This window comes from Castor canadensis, chromosome 14 (assembly GCF_047511655.1).
Source record: "Castor canadensis chromosome 14, mCasCan1.hap1v2, whole genome shotgun sequence".
Classification (NCBI taxonomy): domain Eukaryota; kingdom Metazoa; phylum Chordata; class Mammalia; order Rodentia; family Castoridae; genus Castor; species Castor canadensis.
Genome location: NC_133399.1, coordinates 94,699,434 through 94,715,585, shown reverse-complemented (window position 1 = coordinate 94,715,585; position 16,152 = coordinate 94,699,434). Strand labels below are relative to the sequence as shown.

At 33.2% G+C, this 16,152-nt stretch overlaps 1 protein-coding gene across 3 annotated transcripts in view; it reads left to right on the top strand.

Annotated features, from left to right (window-relative positions):
* Tll1 (tolloid like 1) overlaps positions 1–16,152 on the top strand; it is a 213,683-nt gene that overhangs the window by 171,040 nt on the left and 26,491 nt on the right. For all 3 annotated transcript variants that reach the window (XM_074055035.1, XM_074055032.1, XM_074055033.1), the window contains 2 exons: positions 6,565–6,690; positions 9,156–9,283. In XM_074055035.1, coding sequence (XP_073911136.1) covers positions 6,565–6,690; positions 9,156–9,283 — 254 coding nt within the window. The remainder of the gene's footprint in view (positions 1–6,564; positions 6,691–9,155; positions 9,284–16,152) is intronic.

Here is a 16,152-nt window from a genome sequence, read left to right as displayed (position 1 = left end):
TTCAAATCTCAGTGCCACCAAAAAGTATATTTTATTTAAAACATTTTACTGAGTTTTAGATTAAGAAGTCAACCCATAAAATGCAACAGAAATTCTTTTGTGAGATTCTTCAATTAAATGTACACTCTAATGAAATTCATATGAATTTGTATCACAAAGTCAATATCAATGTTGTATGTTAATTTTATGGTTTATATTGGCTGATGATATGCCTGTTATTTTTATTTAATGCCCTGCTCTATTCTGCTCATGCATTAGTTAATTGTACGCATTTCTCTATAAATGTACAGATTTTATCAATTTACATCAACACATATATTGTTCCTTTTGTATTAGTAATTTATTTATGCCTCTACTAATTTTATGAGATATTGTTATACATACTCAGTCTTACAAACCAAGGCTGAAAGAATTGGGTATTAAATATATGACATGGTAGTAGATTTTTAGAAACTGATCCTCTTATAAACTCTGAATCTAGCTGAACAATCCTCTCAAAAAGCCTGGAAATTAATTTTACAAAATTAAATTATTTCCTTCCTGCCAAGCAAGTGTGAAGTCCTGAGTTCAAACCTCAGTGCCACCAAAAAAGAAAAGAAAAAAAGTGGGACTTAAAAAACAAAAAAGAAAGGACTTAAGAAGATCTTTTGATAGAAAAATAATGAAATGAATATCAAAGCACAAAAATGCTTCAGTTAAGTATACAGATTAGACAATCCTCTGCAATCCCCATGCATCTCTCCAGTGACTAAATTATGACTTTAGGGACTGGAAGCATTAGTATGCATGAAGCCCTGGATTTAATCCCCAGGGCCACAATAGGAACCTTATAAATTAGTTATAGGGGTGGAGTGGCTCAAGTGGTACAGCACCTGCCTAGCAAGCATGAGGCCCTGAGTTCAAACCCCAGTACCACCAAAAAAATAATAAAATAAAATAAAATAAATCAGTTATAGGAACCTTAAAAATCACTTATAACAAATGCATTGTCCAGACTCTTTTGCACCATGAAGACAGTTTGGTGATTCCATGTTGTAAAAAATTACATATGGTAAAATATTAATGAAAGTTAGGTCTAAGACTGTCTATACACTGCCCATGTAGGTAAGCATATGTGTGAGTACAGACCTGAAATTTACAAGTACCAAGAATGCTTGAGTTAGGTGGAATGTGGTGCATTATGGTATTTTCTAATTTCAGTCAGAGTATTCTTCTTATTTAAATATAGCTATTTAAGTTTGAAAGTGAGTTTTTAAACTCATCTACTTATTAATAAGTTAAATATTAATATACTTAATTAATGCCAAGTGTATTGAAGTTAGTTAATTTCCAATTCTTGTCACAGAAAACTAAATAAGTATGTTACTTTATTGTAAAGTAACCCAGTACCTCCAAAAAACAACAAAAATTATATTTTATTGCAGTTTTGTGATATTTCAGGACAAAAAGACTAATATATTTAAATTTTAATATATGCAATGAAATAATGTATTTTTGGTTTTATTTCTAATATCATTAGCTAATAAAATAATCACAGATTTTAGCTATTTTTGTTCATAGCCTCAGATTTTAAAATAAATACTGTTCAGATTTAACAAGACTTACTAGCAGAACACTTAACATCAGTGACTTCTCTCACTTCTATGATCATAAAAATTAAGAAATTTTTTATATAATTGCTACTTAGATATGATAAATTAGTCATGAAAAATGTTACTGCTTAAAAATTGGGAAATTAATGAATTTCATGCAGAAACCTCTATTAAGCCCCTCTGCAAAAATCAAAGTGTGATGTACTCTACCTGGATTCCAGGATCTATTTAAAGAGCAATAGAGTTATTTAATATTAAAGCAAATGAAGAAATAGGGAAAATCAAAATAAAGCTATCTGGATATTTTATAAAGTTACGTGTCTATTTATTTTTCTAGTGAATTAAAAATATAGTGACATGGGCATTTTCTAGACGATACCTAGTCCAACAGTCTCTGGATGAGATTTCTTATTAAGGCTAGTAATGATACTTTATTTACATGATGGTAAAATCAAACTTAATTTCAGGTGATAGTATATTTGCACAACTCTGCATAGTATGTATGATGCAATGTACTTATTTTAAATTCTGAGGCAAAGTTTGCTGTCTTCTCAGAAAAATCATTTTCTTTAAATGGATTAAACAGAGAAATATTAGTAGAACTTTATGCATGTAAAACAGCAACATATGAGGAAGTTAACATTTAAGTTTCACAATGACATTCACTGATTGAGAATATAACAAATGATTTTAGACAATGGTTGGTGAACATAGGCATTCTACCTTCTTTACACAGTCCTGTATTAAAGAAAAGACTCAGTTAAGACTTCTGCAGTAGTGAGAAAACAAAATTTGAAGAGAGATAAATTTAATGGGAATGTTATCTCACTATTACTGATGGGCCTGGTGATTTGCTCACTTGCAAAAATGGAATGAAACTGATAATTCCTGGCTCTGAGCTCATTTCTGACTGTTAACATGTGGGAGTAATGTAAAATAATTTGTGAATTGCCATGTCTCTAGCTGTAAATTCAAGTGATTTTAACTGGCATGTTCCTTATCTTGTCTGCCTTTTGCTGTGTATAGATATTTCTTGATAGATGTTCTTCTTGTGCACTGTTTCTCTCAAGGAATGGTTGTTGATATATGTCCATGTAAAGCAACCTGGTATTACTCTAATAAAATGTTAAATATTAGTATGATCAATTATAAATAGTAACGTGACTATAAAGCTCCTATATAATTTTGAATCCTGCCTCCAAGTTTTCAATATGAATGTAAATTTAAGTGTTTGCACATTTATGGATAAAGAAAATTGTCTCTGTTGTAGCTCTTAGTAGAGTTTATTAGCCCTTTCTGAGGGTGATTATTTATTTGGTAGTTTCGTGTTGTGCATCCTTGGGCATGTGTGCATGCATGAATGTGTGTGTCTTCTTATTTCAGGTCCTGAGCATTTTGCTTGAGAATATTCATTCACATATGTTTCCTTTCTGTTGCATGGACCATTTACTTCTTTTTCCTACAGACAAGGAAGCTTTCTGCAAGGAGAAAATTTTTATTTTTGAATCTTGCAAGAACTTGTTACAGGTTGACACTTCCATTTCATCCAGTATGTATTCTTCATAGGCTGATGACCTCTGCTTATCTGAGAGGTACACTGCACTGCAGGCCTCTACTGGGAAAATATCACCTCCTTTCCCTAGTAATAGACTTTCTTCATTTAACATAGAGGAATGGAAAACAGATATGTCCATTCCGAAGAAGGGGGGTAATTTTCACCTGCAGAAAATAAATGTTTTTACTTCTCTTCTACAAAACATTTGTTTCCCTTACTAATAAAAACTATTTTTTGTTATCTGTGTCTACTGTATGAAAATGGTAGAAAATTTCAAATGAATCATTGACAGAAATCTCAATTATTAAATTTGTCATGCAGACACTATGAGAAATGATTAAAACTCTGTCTTCCTCCCTTTTCTTCTTCCTTGGATTTTCATGCTTTAAAACATCTGTAGAGTTTGTGCTCCAAAAGAAGAAAGGGAAAGTGAAGACATCAATTATATTTGGTAGTAGTTTTTTCCTCCTAGTTTGATGGACTTCTGTGTATAAGAAATCTAGAACATATTTGTGGAATTCTTTTATGATGCTATTCTTCTTCATCAATATAGAAAATACAAAATTGCATTCACTATAATTGGAAAAGTTAATTAACTTCTATCCAAAAAGTAGTTTCAAACAACTTGGACAACTTAAAATACTAAATTAAAAATATGACTTTTTGTGTGCATGATATAAAACATCTAGATAATTTAAAGCATTATAATGAGTTCATGAAATTTTCTCTTTTCATATGACTATTTGACATAAAGGGCACAGTTTTATATACTACTTTTCTGGACATGATAATGTTTCTGTGCTGCTTTTAGTTACTGTTTTGATTAGTCCAGCTTTGAATTTTAGCTAAAATTTAGACTAATCCATAAATATATTCTAGTAGCCTAATTGCTAACTTAATTTTCATGTGACCTTGAATAAATTAGAACACAACAGATGTGGGACTGAGGGTAGAAAACACAGATAAAACTAAGAAAGTAAAAAATAATAGATACTTAGATAATAATGACCACATGAAAATAATAACAATTCTTTCTCCTTCTACTATTTATTCTTTTCCTGGTCCTTTTTCATTCCTCTTTCTTTTATTTCTTCTTAGTGTTTGAGAATATTGTTTTTGTACCACAGTAGGAATATGAATAATTGTTTACAGAAACTATTGAAAAATGATTGATTTTAACTTCAAGCTTATTTCCCTTTACTCAAAATTAGCTTATGTCACAATTTCATCACAGGTTAGCTTATGTTCTACCAAATCTTGAAACTACTTATACCTAGAAATATAAACTAGTGAAATCATATTTCCATCAGAATGACATTCAGATGTTAGAAATATTTTATAAATTGGAATTATTTTCACCATAAAATGACTATAGATTTAAATGCTCAGCAATAATACATGTGTTCATGTTTGAGTTTTAGTACTTTTTGTATCTCTCTCCCATCGCAATCCAAGCAGGTACCCATGAAAGGATGAATCAGGCAGCCTCTGCTCTAGCTGGTCCCTGAGCAGTTCATCTGTTTATTAGCCAATTGCAAGTGTGAACTAATTTTCTCTATGCTATTTTGCTTGCAGATGTTGGGTTTCCATATCTCTCAAAAGCCTGGTTGATGTAAAAGTATAACTAAGGTTATACCAGGTGATATTTCAGTACAGAAAATCATTATTGTAGAAATATTTTCATGGGAAATAGGTTTCAAGTTCAGAGTAATTGTGGCACCAAAATTTTTTAAACTGTGCTATCTATTTAACAAAGATAAAGTATATTTCTATATTCACCCATAAGAAAGCTTTTTTTCTGACAATAAAATAATAAATGTAAATAACTTACTGCTGAACTGTCTGAAATAGAAAATTCATGCAGCTGACAGAATGACCATAGGAAGTATAGTTTACCATCCATCTGTTCTGTTCTTGTCATTCATAATTCATAAGATATAGTCCTTTCTATTGATATAGTTGAGGGAACAGGGGTTGAAAACAGTGATGAGCTTGCTCTAAAGTTGATTTTACAAAGCTAGTTTTCTATTAACTTTTGATTTTTAATACATTTTGGTGTTTTTTACTCTTCTCGAGAATAATTTTCTTCATTCTTTTGTTGTTGTTGTTGTTGCTTAGTCTCCATAGTGAGTGTTAAAAGTTATAGAAGTGTCAAGGATAAGTAAGGAATATATAAATCACAAAAGTACTGATTCTTATATATCTTTTAGTCTATAAGATTGTCTTATGCATTGGAAATACTCTGATATTGAATGCATGAGTATAGCCTGTAACCATGCCTGCTGTCATGTAATCAATGTTTAAAAGTGAAAAATTGATACATTTAAAAAGAATGCTAGGAGATCATTTAATAAAGATACCTTTCCTAGAACTATCTCAAAAGGAAGAATATTGATTTGATTTAAAAAGCAAAAATAGCGTACTTGGTGTGCCACAATTAGCTCACTCGTTCACACTAGAAAAATCAGTTGACAGTGTAAAATTTGAATTTAACCTAACTGGTAATATGACTGCACTGTGTCCTTTCTGTTCTCTCTGCGTGGGCGTGATGCATGTCTGAGTGATATGCCATCATATATGTGTGTTAGGAACAAGCTGTCAGTTTGACTTAAATGGACATGCCATCCATAGGATGGGGAGCTGTTGCTTCTCACTGGATTGACACCTATTAATCTAGTTTGGTTTCTTCCCTGTAGCGAATTTTATTTCTTAGAGTTCATGTTTCCTGTTCTAGCCTTTACTTCTTGCACACTAAAAGCCCTGTTAGGAGATGCTTTACTAATAAACTGACGGTTTGCCAGAGTAGACTTGTTTAAAATGTACGAATTAAGTTTCATCTCTAGGTTAGCCTAATGATGCCTTTTTCTCTGTCTTGGAATGTTTTGAAATGTCCAGATTCATTAAGGTTTTGCATATCTGCAAAGTTAATGAAAAAATCAACTGCAGTAATAACAGTGATTTTTTGAACTTATTACATACAGTTTTTGGAAACTTGTTTAGCCTCTGTCTCCACACCATGGTTAATATATTGAAGGATTTCACTGTAAATGTTATTTCTTGCCTTTATTCAAAATTTTAAATTTATTTCTAAAAATGGCAATAAGTGTTTATGATTAATTATTGATTTCGCATTTCTCCTCAAAACTTCTATTCCAGCATAGGAGTGAAATTAGATTGCAAATTGTCACCCTAGCACAAAACGTCTCAAAAATTCAATCCATGGTCCAAGGCTCCAGGCTAAACAAGGAAAGGGTAAAACTAAGACACCCTGAATTCATGTTTGTTTTATGTAGAGAACAGAGAAAGCTGTGACTTAGTTTACCCTTTGTCAGTTTTCACTAAGACTAACTGATTCTCCTTTGGTATTCTTTGTTTTTAAAGCTACTTATTAAACTATGGGGTTTATTTGTTTGCTAGACAAAGATGAATGCTCTAAGGATAATGGTGGGTGTCAGCACGAATGTGTCAACACGATGGGAAGCTACATGTGTCAGTGCCGAAATGGATTTGTGCTGCATGAAAATAAACATGATTGTAAGGAAGGTATGGAAAGGAATGCTCTTTTTTGACAACATCTCTAATTTCGTCTGGTTTGAGTAAGCACTGCTTTCAAGTAGAGTTATTTATAGGAATGAGTAATACCACAGTTGAGTGTTCAAAGGCCAAAAAATAAAAATAAGAAATTGTGTATAACATTCAAAGATCTTGGGTTTACATTAGAAATCTCATCCTATTACCCAATGGTTTTGCACTTCACACATGGGTGGGATTAGAGTGACTTTGTATAACAGATGGAGAAACTGCTTTGAGGCCATCTGGTAGTCCCCAAATCACCACATTTTCCTCAGGTCCTTGTAGAACAGACTCTAGCACTATCCTTATATCAACTTAATTTCTGAAAAATGTTTTACATTTAATTTAATGTCCTTCCCCAAAATGTCTCATATATGTCCTACAAAAGTACTGTGCCTTTAAATACCAGGAGTATCAAACTCAAATGCCTACCAAAGGGAAGACATTTGTAAGTGGTAGATACTGTGCCATTTAAAGTTTTAAGTCAGAATTTTAGCCTGAAAAAAGAAAAAAAAATACTAGTAGCACAATAGTAGCCAAGAGATTTGTCCCCAAAACTTTACAAAATTTAAGATTTTTTTAGAACAATGATTTTCATCTCCTCTGCTACTATGAGTTAACTGAGAGCAAGAGAATTATTCCGATCTTATTTCTTTGAGAGTCTACTGTAGAGTTTTCTACTTAAATCAGAGGTATGCATATTTTGAAAGGAGAATTATTAAGGAAGATTTTATAACTTTAGTCAGCAGCATTTTTAGATTGGAGGGACCTGACCAACACCACAGCTGGATAGTAACTTTTGGTAAGTGTATATTAGAAACATAAAGAATTTTCTGAATTGACATTCAGTTCCATTCAAATAGGACTTTTCTCTATTTCTTTGAGATTATGGCATTGTGTGAAATCATATGCAAGCAGGAATTTTTGTCTCTCTACTTTCATGTAGATGATGTAACTTGGTAGGATATGCTGTTAACTCTGTAGGCTGGGAAACAGTCCAGTTGCTCTTGCAGACGTGGAAGATAATTCAGAGAACAAACAAAACAGCTTTTATAGATTATGCCTGTAACCCAGGATTCTCAGATAGCAAATATATTTCTGTTCATTGAAACAACTAATATTTTCATTAATGCTTTATAGAAAACTTCTTTTTAGACAGAATGGTGTCCAGGTGCTCTTAATATAGTGCATTGTTGTGGAAAGGGTTTGAGTTTTACCTCTGTCTTAGAACAAGTACCGTGTACAGTTCAGCAGCAAGTCTCTTAGCTTTGCTGCAGGCTGTTTCAGACCTTGCAGATTTTTCATATGGCACAGTCAGGGATAATGGAATTTAGGAAAACGTTATCATAACTCAATCCAGAAATTTTTATAATAATAATTATTATGAATGCAGCGCTTAGGCATTGAACTCAAAGCCTTATGCATGCTAGACAAGTGCTCTATTACTGAGCTACCCAGCTCCGAGCCCAGACTTTTAAGGCCATTATCTAGCTACATAATCCTAATTTCTTTGATAGGAGCTGAGTTTCACCTTTCTCTCTTTTTTTTTTTTGTATTCTATTGCAAATCAAAATCTCTCTGAAAACTAGGCACAATTAAAATGAAGATGTACTACTGGATAATGCAACAGTGAAGCAACACTAACAACAATTACATTAATTAATGGGACTCTTGTGTAACCCTGTAGTGTAGCAAGTATATTATCCACATACAATGAAGAATTTCCCTAAATATGAAATGGTCTCATCTAAGCTGACATTGTGAAAAATGTAAAAGAAATTTAATGTCAATCAAATGATATTATTTGAAGTTAGTTTAGAAGATATATCCAAGGCTAGTAGCTATTCATTTATTTTTCCCGAGTGTTTAATTTTCTTTGATGAAATAGAGGTTACTTTATTTTAGCATCTAAAATTGTAGCTTAGGTGTTCAAGTGTATAATTAACTAAGGAAGAGAGAAAATGTTAATGCATGATTCACAAAATGCTTTGATGATGCTAATTAGCTGTAAGTTATGTTTTTGTTGATAGGGAAAAAATTTTAAATGATATAATCTCCAGTGATTTTTGTTTGTGGCAATGCATTACATGTTTTGTACACTCCTGGTACTACTATGCTTGGTTGTCAATATCTGTTACTCTACTAAAATCTGAGTTTATGGGTTGAGCAGTTTGAAGGAACTCATTTTCTCTTAGGCATTTATCTGACTCATGGTAAACACTTAATTTCCAGTGAGTCAGACAACAAACACTGCCTGATTAGTCTCAGCCACATATTTGCCAAAGCAGATGGATCTGATGACAGAGATTAGAGTGAAGAGTAGCCAGTGTGCAGGAAAATCTTTCAACCAAGCAGTGGGCAAATAGGCTGCTTATTTTCTGGCCCAATCCTGGACTAGATTTGCACACTGACTGATATTATCATTACTGGCACAGCCGAGTGTGAGCAGAAGATCCACAGTCCAAGTGGCCTCATCACCAGTCCCAATTGGCCAGACAAGTACCCAAGCAGGAAGGAGTGCACGTGGGAAATCAGCACCATTCCTGGCCACCGGATCAAATTAGTAAGTGAGCCCCCATCCTCCTTCTTCTTAATGTGACAACCCTGCCCATGTCTTTCAAGGCTAGCACATGGGGTGGAGGAAGAATGTATATTTAATTGAATTGAATCAGTAGGCAGCTGGAAAAGATTTTCCTGCTCATGCTTTCCTACTTACACTAAACAAATCCTTGATTTCCCAGATCAAGGTGATAGCCATATTGTTCTCCTATAGGATTCTTTTCCTGGATGCTTTAAAAGGCATTACCAAAGTTGCTGCAAACAGTAGGCTCTACTTTCTAAAAATGGTATTTCCAAATGGGAGAATAAATGAAGAAACAAAAAAATCAGAAATTCAGCAAGAAAACAATGTAAGAAACATTTATTTAAACACAGTATAATATATTCTACTGTTTGTATCAATTCTATATGCCTCATATACAAAGTGTAAGTGTTTTTATAGTACAATCAACTTTGCCTTATAGCTTAGAGAATATTGTTTTTGGATAATGTGTTACCCTCTGTAATGAGATACAAATACCCTTCTACTTTTCCCACATATTCTACATGAGCAATTCAATTACAAATATAAAGTTTGTTTGTTTTTTCTCCTGCATTCTTCGAGTCTTGCATTCTAGCTTGGTCTCATCTGATATAACTTGCCAGAGTTTATTATAGACCACAGAGTCTATACATTTTAAGGAAGTAAAATCATAGGAATATAAGAATTTAAACAATTTCCATTCAATATGATGTATTTAGAAGCAGGAGGGAATGCTAGCCAGCAAGGCTCATAATATCACAAGACACTAGAGTAAAGAACAAAACTTACCTTATGAATAAGGCTTTCAGTTTGAAGAAGTTCACTGAGCAACCCCAGCCATAAAGTTAGTTTTAAAATTTCCTGTTTGGATTCTACTGTTCAGTGATTTTTTTGACCAATCAAGAGGCCTTATTCAAATATGTCACTAATAATATCAAACTATGATAAGATACCCATATTGCTATTATGGAGCTCTTTCCATTCACCATATTTATAAGTGACTTTCCAGACAGAGGCACCAGCTCATTTTAGTCACTCTGTTGAAGGATGCTAGATGCTGAGATGACAGCATAGTAGCAACTATATTCTTTTCCAGTCCTGTCCAAGGTCCTGATTGAGAGGATAATTCTAACCTTAAGGACTGAAATACATAAGGTGTATTCTTTGCAGCAGCTAAACTAATGGAGTTGGGAAAATAGGTTTTCCTGATCACTGAATTTTTTGAATTTTTTGGTCTGGTATCATAGCCTTCTCTTTGAAGGATTTCCTCTTATGTTGTGTTTAAAGTAAGTACAGTATCACTTTTGAAAGATTTTTTTCATTGGATATAGAATTAATTCTAGGATGGCAATTTTACTTTCTTTTCTGCACTTTAAACACCTGACACCATTATTTTCTGCCATTTGTAGGCTTTTATAATTCTGTTCTAAAATTTTTCTTCTTATTAACAGTTTGAATACAACATGTCTAAGTGTGTGTATTTATGTGTATTTATCCTTTTCAAAATTCTCTGAATTTCCTGAATTTGGATTGTGGCTTCTGTCATAATTTTCAAAGGTTTTCAGCCATTACTTCTTCACACAATTTTTCTGCAGCATCATGTCTCTTCTTGGATTCAAATTTACATGTTTGAGATGACTCTATAACTTCAAAGTTTTGTTAATTTTTTGTCACTTGTTTTCAGCTTAAGTTTGAGTAATTTGTATTGGCCTTCTTCAAGTTCAGTGATTATTTCTTTAGCCATCTTCAATCTGCTGATGATCTTGTATAAAGCAATCTTTTTCTTTCTTACTGTGCTTTCCTTTCAAGCATTCATGTATGATACTTTATTATAGTTTGCATCTTTTTTTAGTTTATTCAAAATGTCATAAGAAAAAGCAATAGGGTTGGTAGCTGAACAGCAAAAAACTATTTTCTCACAATTATGGAGCCTAGAAGTACAAGATTAGGTTGTTTTCAGAATGGTTTCTGGTGTTGGGTGGTGGATGGCCCCCTTGTCATGGTCCTCACATGGCCTTTTCTCTTTACAGATACAGAGAGCAAAATTTCCAGTATCTCATATTTTTATAAGGACACCAGCTCTATAGCATTAGTGCCCTGCCCTTATAGTTAAGCTCAGAGATGAGAACTTTTAGAAAAATGTCCTTTTGTGTGGTTGCTCAGCACTGATTTAATTCCAGAGAAAAAGCCACATGCTGTTACATTCCCTTGTTTCATTCTAGTAGTTTGACAGTTTCATGTCTTGCATTTTAGTCTTTAATCTATTTTGATTTTGAGTTGTTTTTGGATACGGATAATGGTTCAATTCCCTTCTTCTATCTAGTTTTTTCAGCACCATGGATTGAAGAGACTGTCATTTCCCCATTGTCTTTTCCATCAAAAATCAGTTAAATTTAAATGCATGGATTTATTTCTGGAAATTCTATTCTGTTTCACTGGTATATCTTTCTATTTTTGTTCCAATACCATGCTATTTTGTTTACTTATTGAAGTTAAGTAGTGTGGTACTTCCAACTTTCTTTTCACTCATGATTGCTCTGACTATTTGGGGTCTTTTGTGATTCCATACAAAATTTAGGATTTTTTTTCTGTTTAGAATGTCACTGATATTTTAACAGAGATTGCATTGAATCTGTAGGCCACTTTGGCCAGTATAGCTATTTTAACATTATTAATTCTTACATTTCATGAACATGGGGTATCTTTCTCTTTATGTCTGTCTTCTTCAATTTCTTTCATCAGTGTTTTAAAGCTTACAGTATAGAGCTCGTTCACCTTCCTCATCAAATTTACTCCTAAGTCTTTTATGTTTTTAGTTGTTATTGTAAATGAGATTTTTTCTTTAAGATTTTGAGTCAGTGTCCTGCTATATAACCCAGGCTGGCTTGGAACTCACTGTGTGGTCCAGGCTGGCCTTGAACTTGAAATTTCCCTCCATCAACCTCCTGAGTACTGGGATTACAGTCATGTACCACCACACACAGTTGTAAGTTTTTTTTAAATTTCTTTTTCGATTTTTGTTTGTTGTTAGTAAACAGAAACACTGCTGATTTTTATATGTTGATTTTGTACCCTTCAACTTCACTGAATTCATTTATAAGGCCTCTGTACATTTTATTGCTAAAGCAAATCACTAAGGCTGTCCAGAATTCAAGAAGAAAATAAGACTTAATCTTTCAATAGGAGGAACAGCAAAGAGTATATAACCATTTTAAATCCCACACAGGCATTTAAATATATGAGACTGCATATATTCAGGGAAGTAAAGAGCATAAATGAGTTATTACTTATATTCTTGTGACAAGTATAGATGGGTAAGCCCATAATGTCTAACTAAACTACTTTTAAGCTCTAGAATACCACCTAGTGTATAAATAGGAAATGTTTAAAGGTGATTTTCTTTAATGCCATAGTAAATAATGTCCAGGAATATTAAACAATTTCTATACAATAGTGATTTAAGTTACATTAGTATTACATAATACACATATTCATTAATTTGTCTCTAATTTCAACTTCAAATTGAATTTCATTGAATTTCCTATTTTAAAGCTATATAGGAGAATTAAGATGCATTTAAAAGTAGATATTTCAGTGCCTAAGGGTGTTTTTTGATTCATTCACATGGCTTTTCTGATATGTTCTGATATTTATTAAAATGCTAAAATAGCATCTTCATATAAATTCAATAAGCTAGAGAGTTGGGATTTGTAGAGGCTTGCAGTGTCCTTTAAAATTTTTTAAAATAGGTATCATCACATGTAATTCTATAAATAAAATATGACTTTCAATTTTTTTCACTTCTGGAAAGCACTTCCCAAATAGTGCAATGTCACTTCATTGCACACGTTTTTGTACTGCACAACACTGTACTTGAGATAAATCACACTAAGGACAATTATGTGTAGTCCCTAATACTTTCACAGTGACATCATGCATATTATCTCAATTTAGTATCAGAAATGACGAAGTAGTTCCAGGAAGTTTAGGTGACTTGGCAAGTTTATAAAGCTCTGAAAGTCTGAATTCCTTTAAAACAGTATTCTAGCTCCATATTTTATATTTTTGATGATAGCATCCTGCATCAGAGAGGAAAGAGCTGCATAATTGCTGTGCACTTGCAGATTTAATAATTTAAATAGACTTAGAACTATCAAAAGGAAATCAGTACTTGTAAGGCAAAATAATAGCAATTAAATTAAAAACATACAGTAGGGATTGTGGAGGGATTAGGAACACATATTTAGAGCTCACAGAGACTTGGGTGTAGCTCCTACACTTCTTACCATTCTTGCTAGTGCGAGGTGATATTGACCCTTTCAGGCCTTGATTTCTTCATCTGGAAACTGGAGCTAATGCTTTCTCATGAATTTTGTACAAATGAACATACATATAAAGTATTTGCCATTGTGCCTTATTGTCAATAACCATTGACATATGATATTCAAATAGTAACTGTAATAATAATTGATAAAAATCACATACCCTTTTATTGGATTATTCAATTAAGGTCAATGAAAATCTCTGCACAGATTTAGGAACATAAAATTCAACCCTAACAATAAAAAGTAGCTAATTATCCTTTTCAGAATACTTTTTATTTGAAGGAGCATCCAGAAAATATTATAGACTTTGTGGAATATACAGCCTGTTTTGCAATAATTGCAATGCTAACATTAGTGTGAAAGAAGCCAGACAACACTCAGATGAATGAACTTTGCTGTGTTCTCATAAAGTTCTATTTCAAATATATGTTGTAGGACAGATTTGGCCTGTGGAATATAGTTCATCTTCTCTGGAGCTAAGAAAGTAGGAAAAAGAATTTGGTCATCATAGTCTGTGGGCTCACTTTTCCCTGAAAATCACATATACTGCGAGGGTGAAAATGTTAGCTCTTACTTTCTGTGGAAGGTAGAACAATGGTCCCCCAGTGGTGTCCATGTTCCAATCCATAGAACCTGTGAATGTGTTACCTTTGTGCAAGGTTCTTTCCTGCGAAGGAACTTTGCTGATAGGATGGAGTTAAGTCTTAAAATGAAGAGATTATCCTGAACTATTTGTATGGGCTTGATTCCGAGGGTCTTTACAAGACGGCAGCCAGAGGTACATTATGGATTTTGAAACTGGGGAAAGGAAACACGAGCTAAAGAATGCATGCAGAATCTAGAAGCTGGAAAAAATGCAGGGGGACAGATTCTCACTCAGAACCTCTAGAAACAACTCAGCCTTGCCTGTTCATTTTAGACTAATGACCTTCAAGGGTGTAGGAGAAAAAAAAAATCTGTGTTGTTTTGATCTACTGAATTTGTGGTAAGTTGCTACATCAGTAACAGGAAATAATACATCGGCCTTGAGTTTCTTGTTTGTGTGTGTGTGTGTGTGTGTGTGTGTGTGTGTGTTTGTGTGTGTGTTGTGTGTGTTTAACAATGTAATGATACCACATGATAGCTTTAAAGTACAAAGAAACCATAATCAAAAGCCGCTTAGAAAATGTTTTCCCACTAGTAAAAAGACAAAGTTCTGAATGAGAAAGCATGAGGATCTATATTCCTGACTTCCTCCTATCTTGGGTCTGAAAGACTCAATTCATCACAAAAGTTTTGGTACTTTTTTAATACTTTGAATTAATCATTAAAAACAAACAAAAACAAAGCTCTAAGTATAGGAACATACTGCAGTAGACTAATGTGATTTTCATTTGACTTATTGTATCTTACAGTTTTGCTGAGTTGCACACAGTTGCAATCTACAGTCTCATACACGGGATATTTAGTAAAAACAACCGTTTATTACTCACAAAATTCTCTACCATAAATCCATAAAACATGTATTTGATCACAGTCTTAGAAGAATCATGGAAAAGAAAAGGCCTCTTAAATCAGAAGACCAGGGTTTATGTTCCATTATGCCATTTTTTCCAGTTGGCTTCTAATCCTTCAAGTATCTTGTGGGAAACCCAGTGGCAGTTTTTACTGAAAGCAGGAAAAGGTAACAGCTGGCTGGTTCTAAGGGACTCTCGTGTTTATTTCACAGCTGCTCAAAATGCATCAGCCTTTTTACTTCTCTTAGTTTAAATGTTCACCCTAGCTAAATTTTACTGCCACATCATGTCCAATCATTTTATTATCTTGTCTTCTGTGAATACATGTGTTCAATCTGTATGGCTTCATCCTTTCACCAATGCTTGTATTTTCCATAAAAGAACCTCTGCAGATGTTCATCTGAGGTACAGCATATGGAAACCTGGCCAGTGGCCAGCCAGGTAGATTATGCTTGCTTGGGTGTTCCAGAAACAGTTATTATTTCCACAGTCTATAATGAGAGTATACTTCTATTTCTTTCAAATTGGACGCCTTAATCTCTTAGTTTCCTTTATGAGAAATGCATTAGGATTTCTGACTAGAGCTCATAGTTATTTACTCTTTTTTGTACTGTCTAAAACCTAGATTAGTAACCCCTAAATCATAGAAGTATAATCACGGAATGAGAATGCTTTAAACTTTCTAATACCAAAATGCTTATAAAGACTTAGTGTGAATGCTTAAGAAAAAATATTTAAGTAAAAAAAAAAGCTCCTTACAGCTCAGAGTTACATACATTCAGCATTGGTGCTTTGTCTTATTCCCACTGTGAACTTGAAGGACATTTTAGGAATCTGTTTTGGGGGCACTTGTGAGGCTTTGGTTCTTAGTGGCTGGAAAATTTCACATTTCCAAATAATTTAGTTAGAGAGATTAGTGGCTCAGTGTATGTCATAGAATAATACTCTAAATGGTATATCATACCTTATCTTTTGAGGTAAATCTTTTATATATGGTGGCCTTGTCTAGGTGGGTATCTCTGTAGCATAA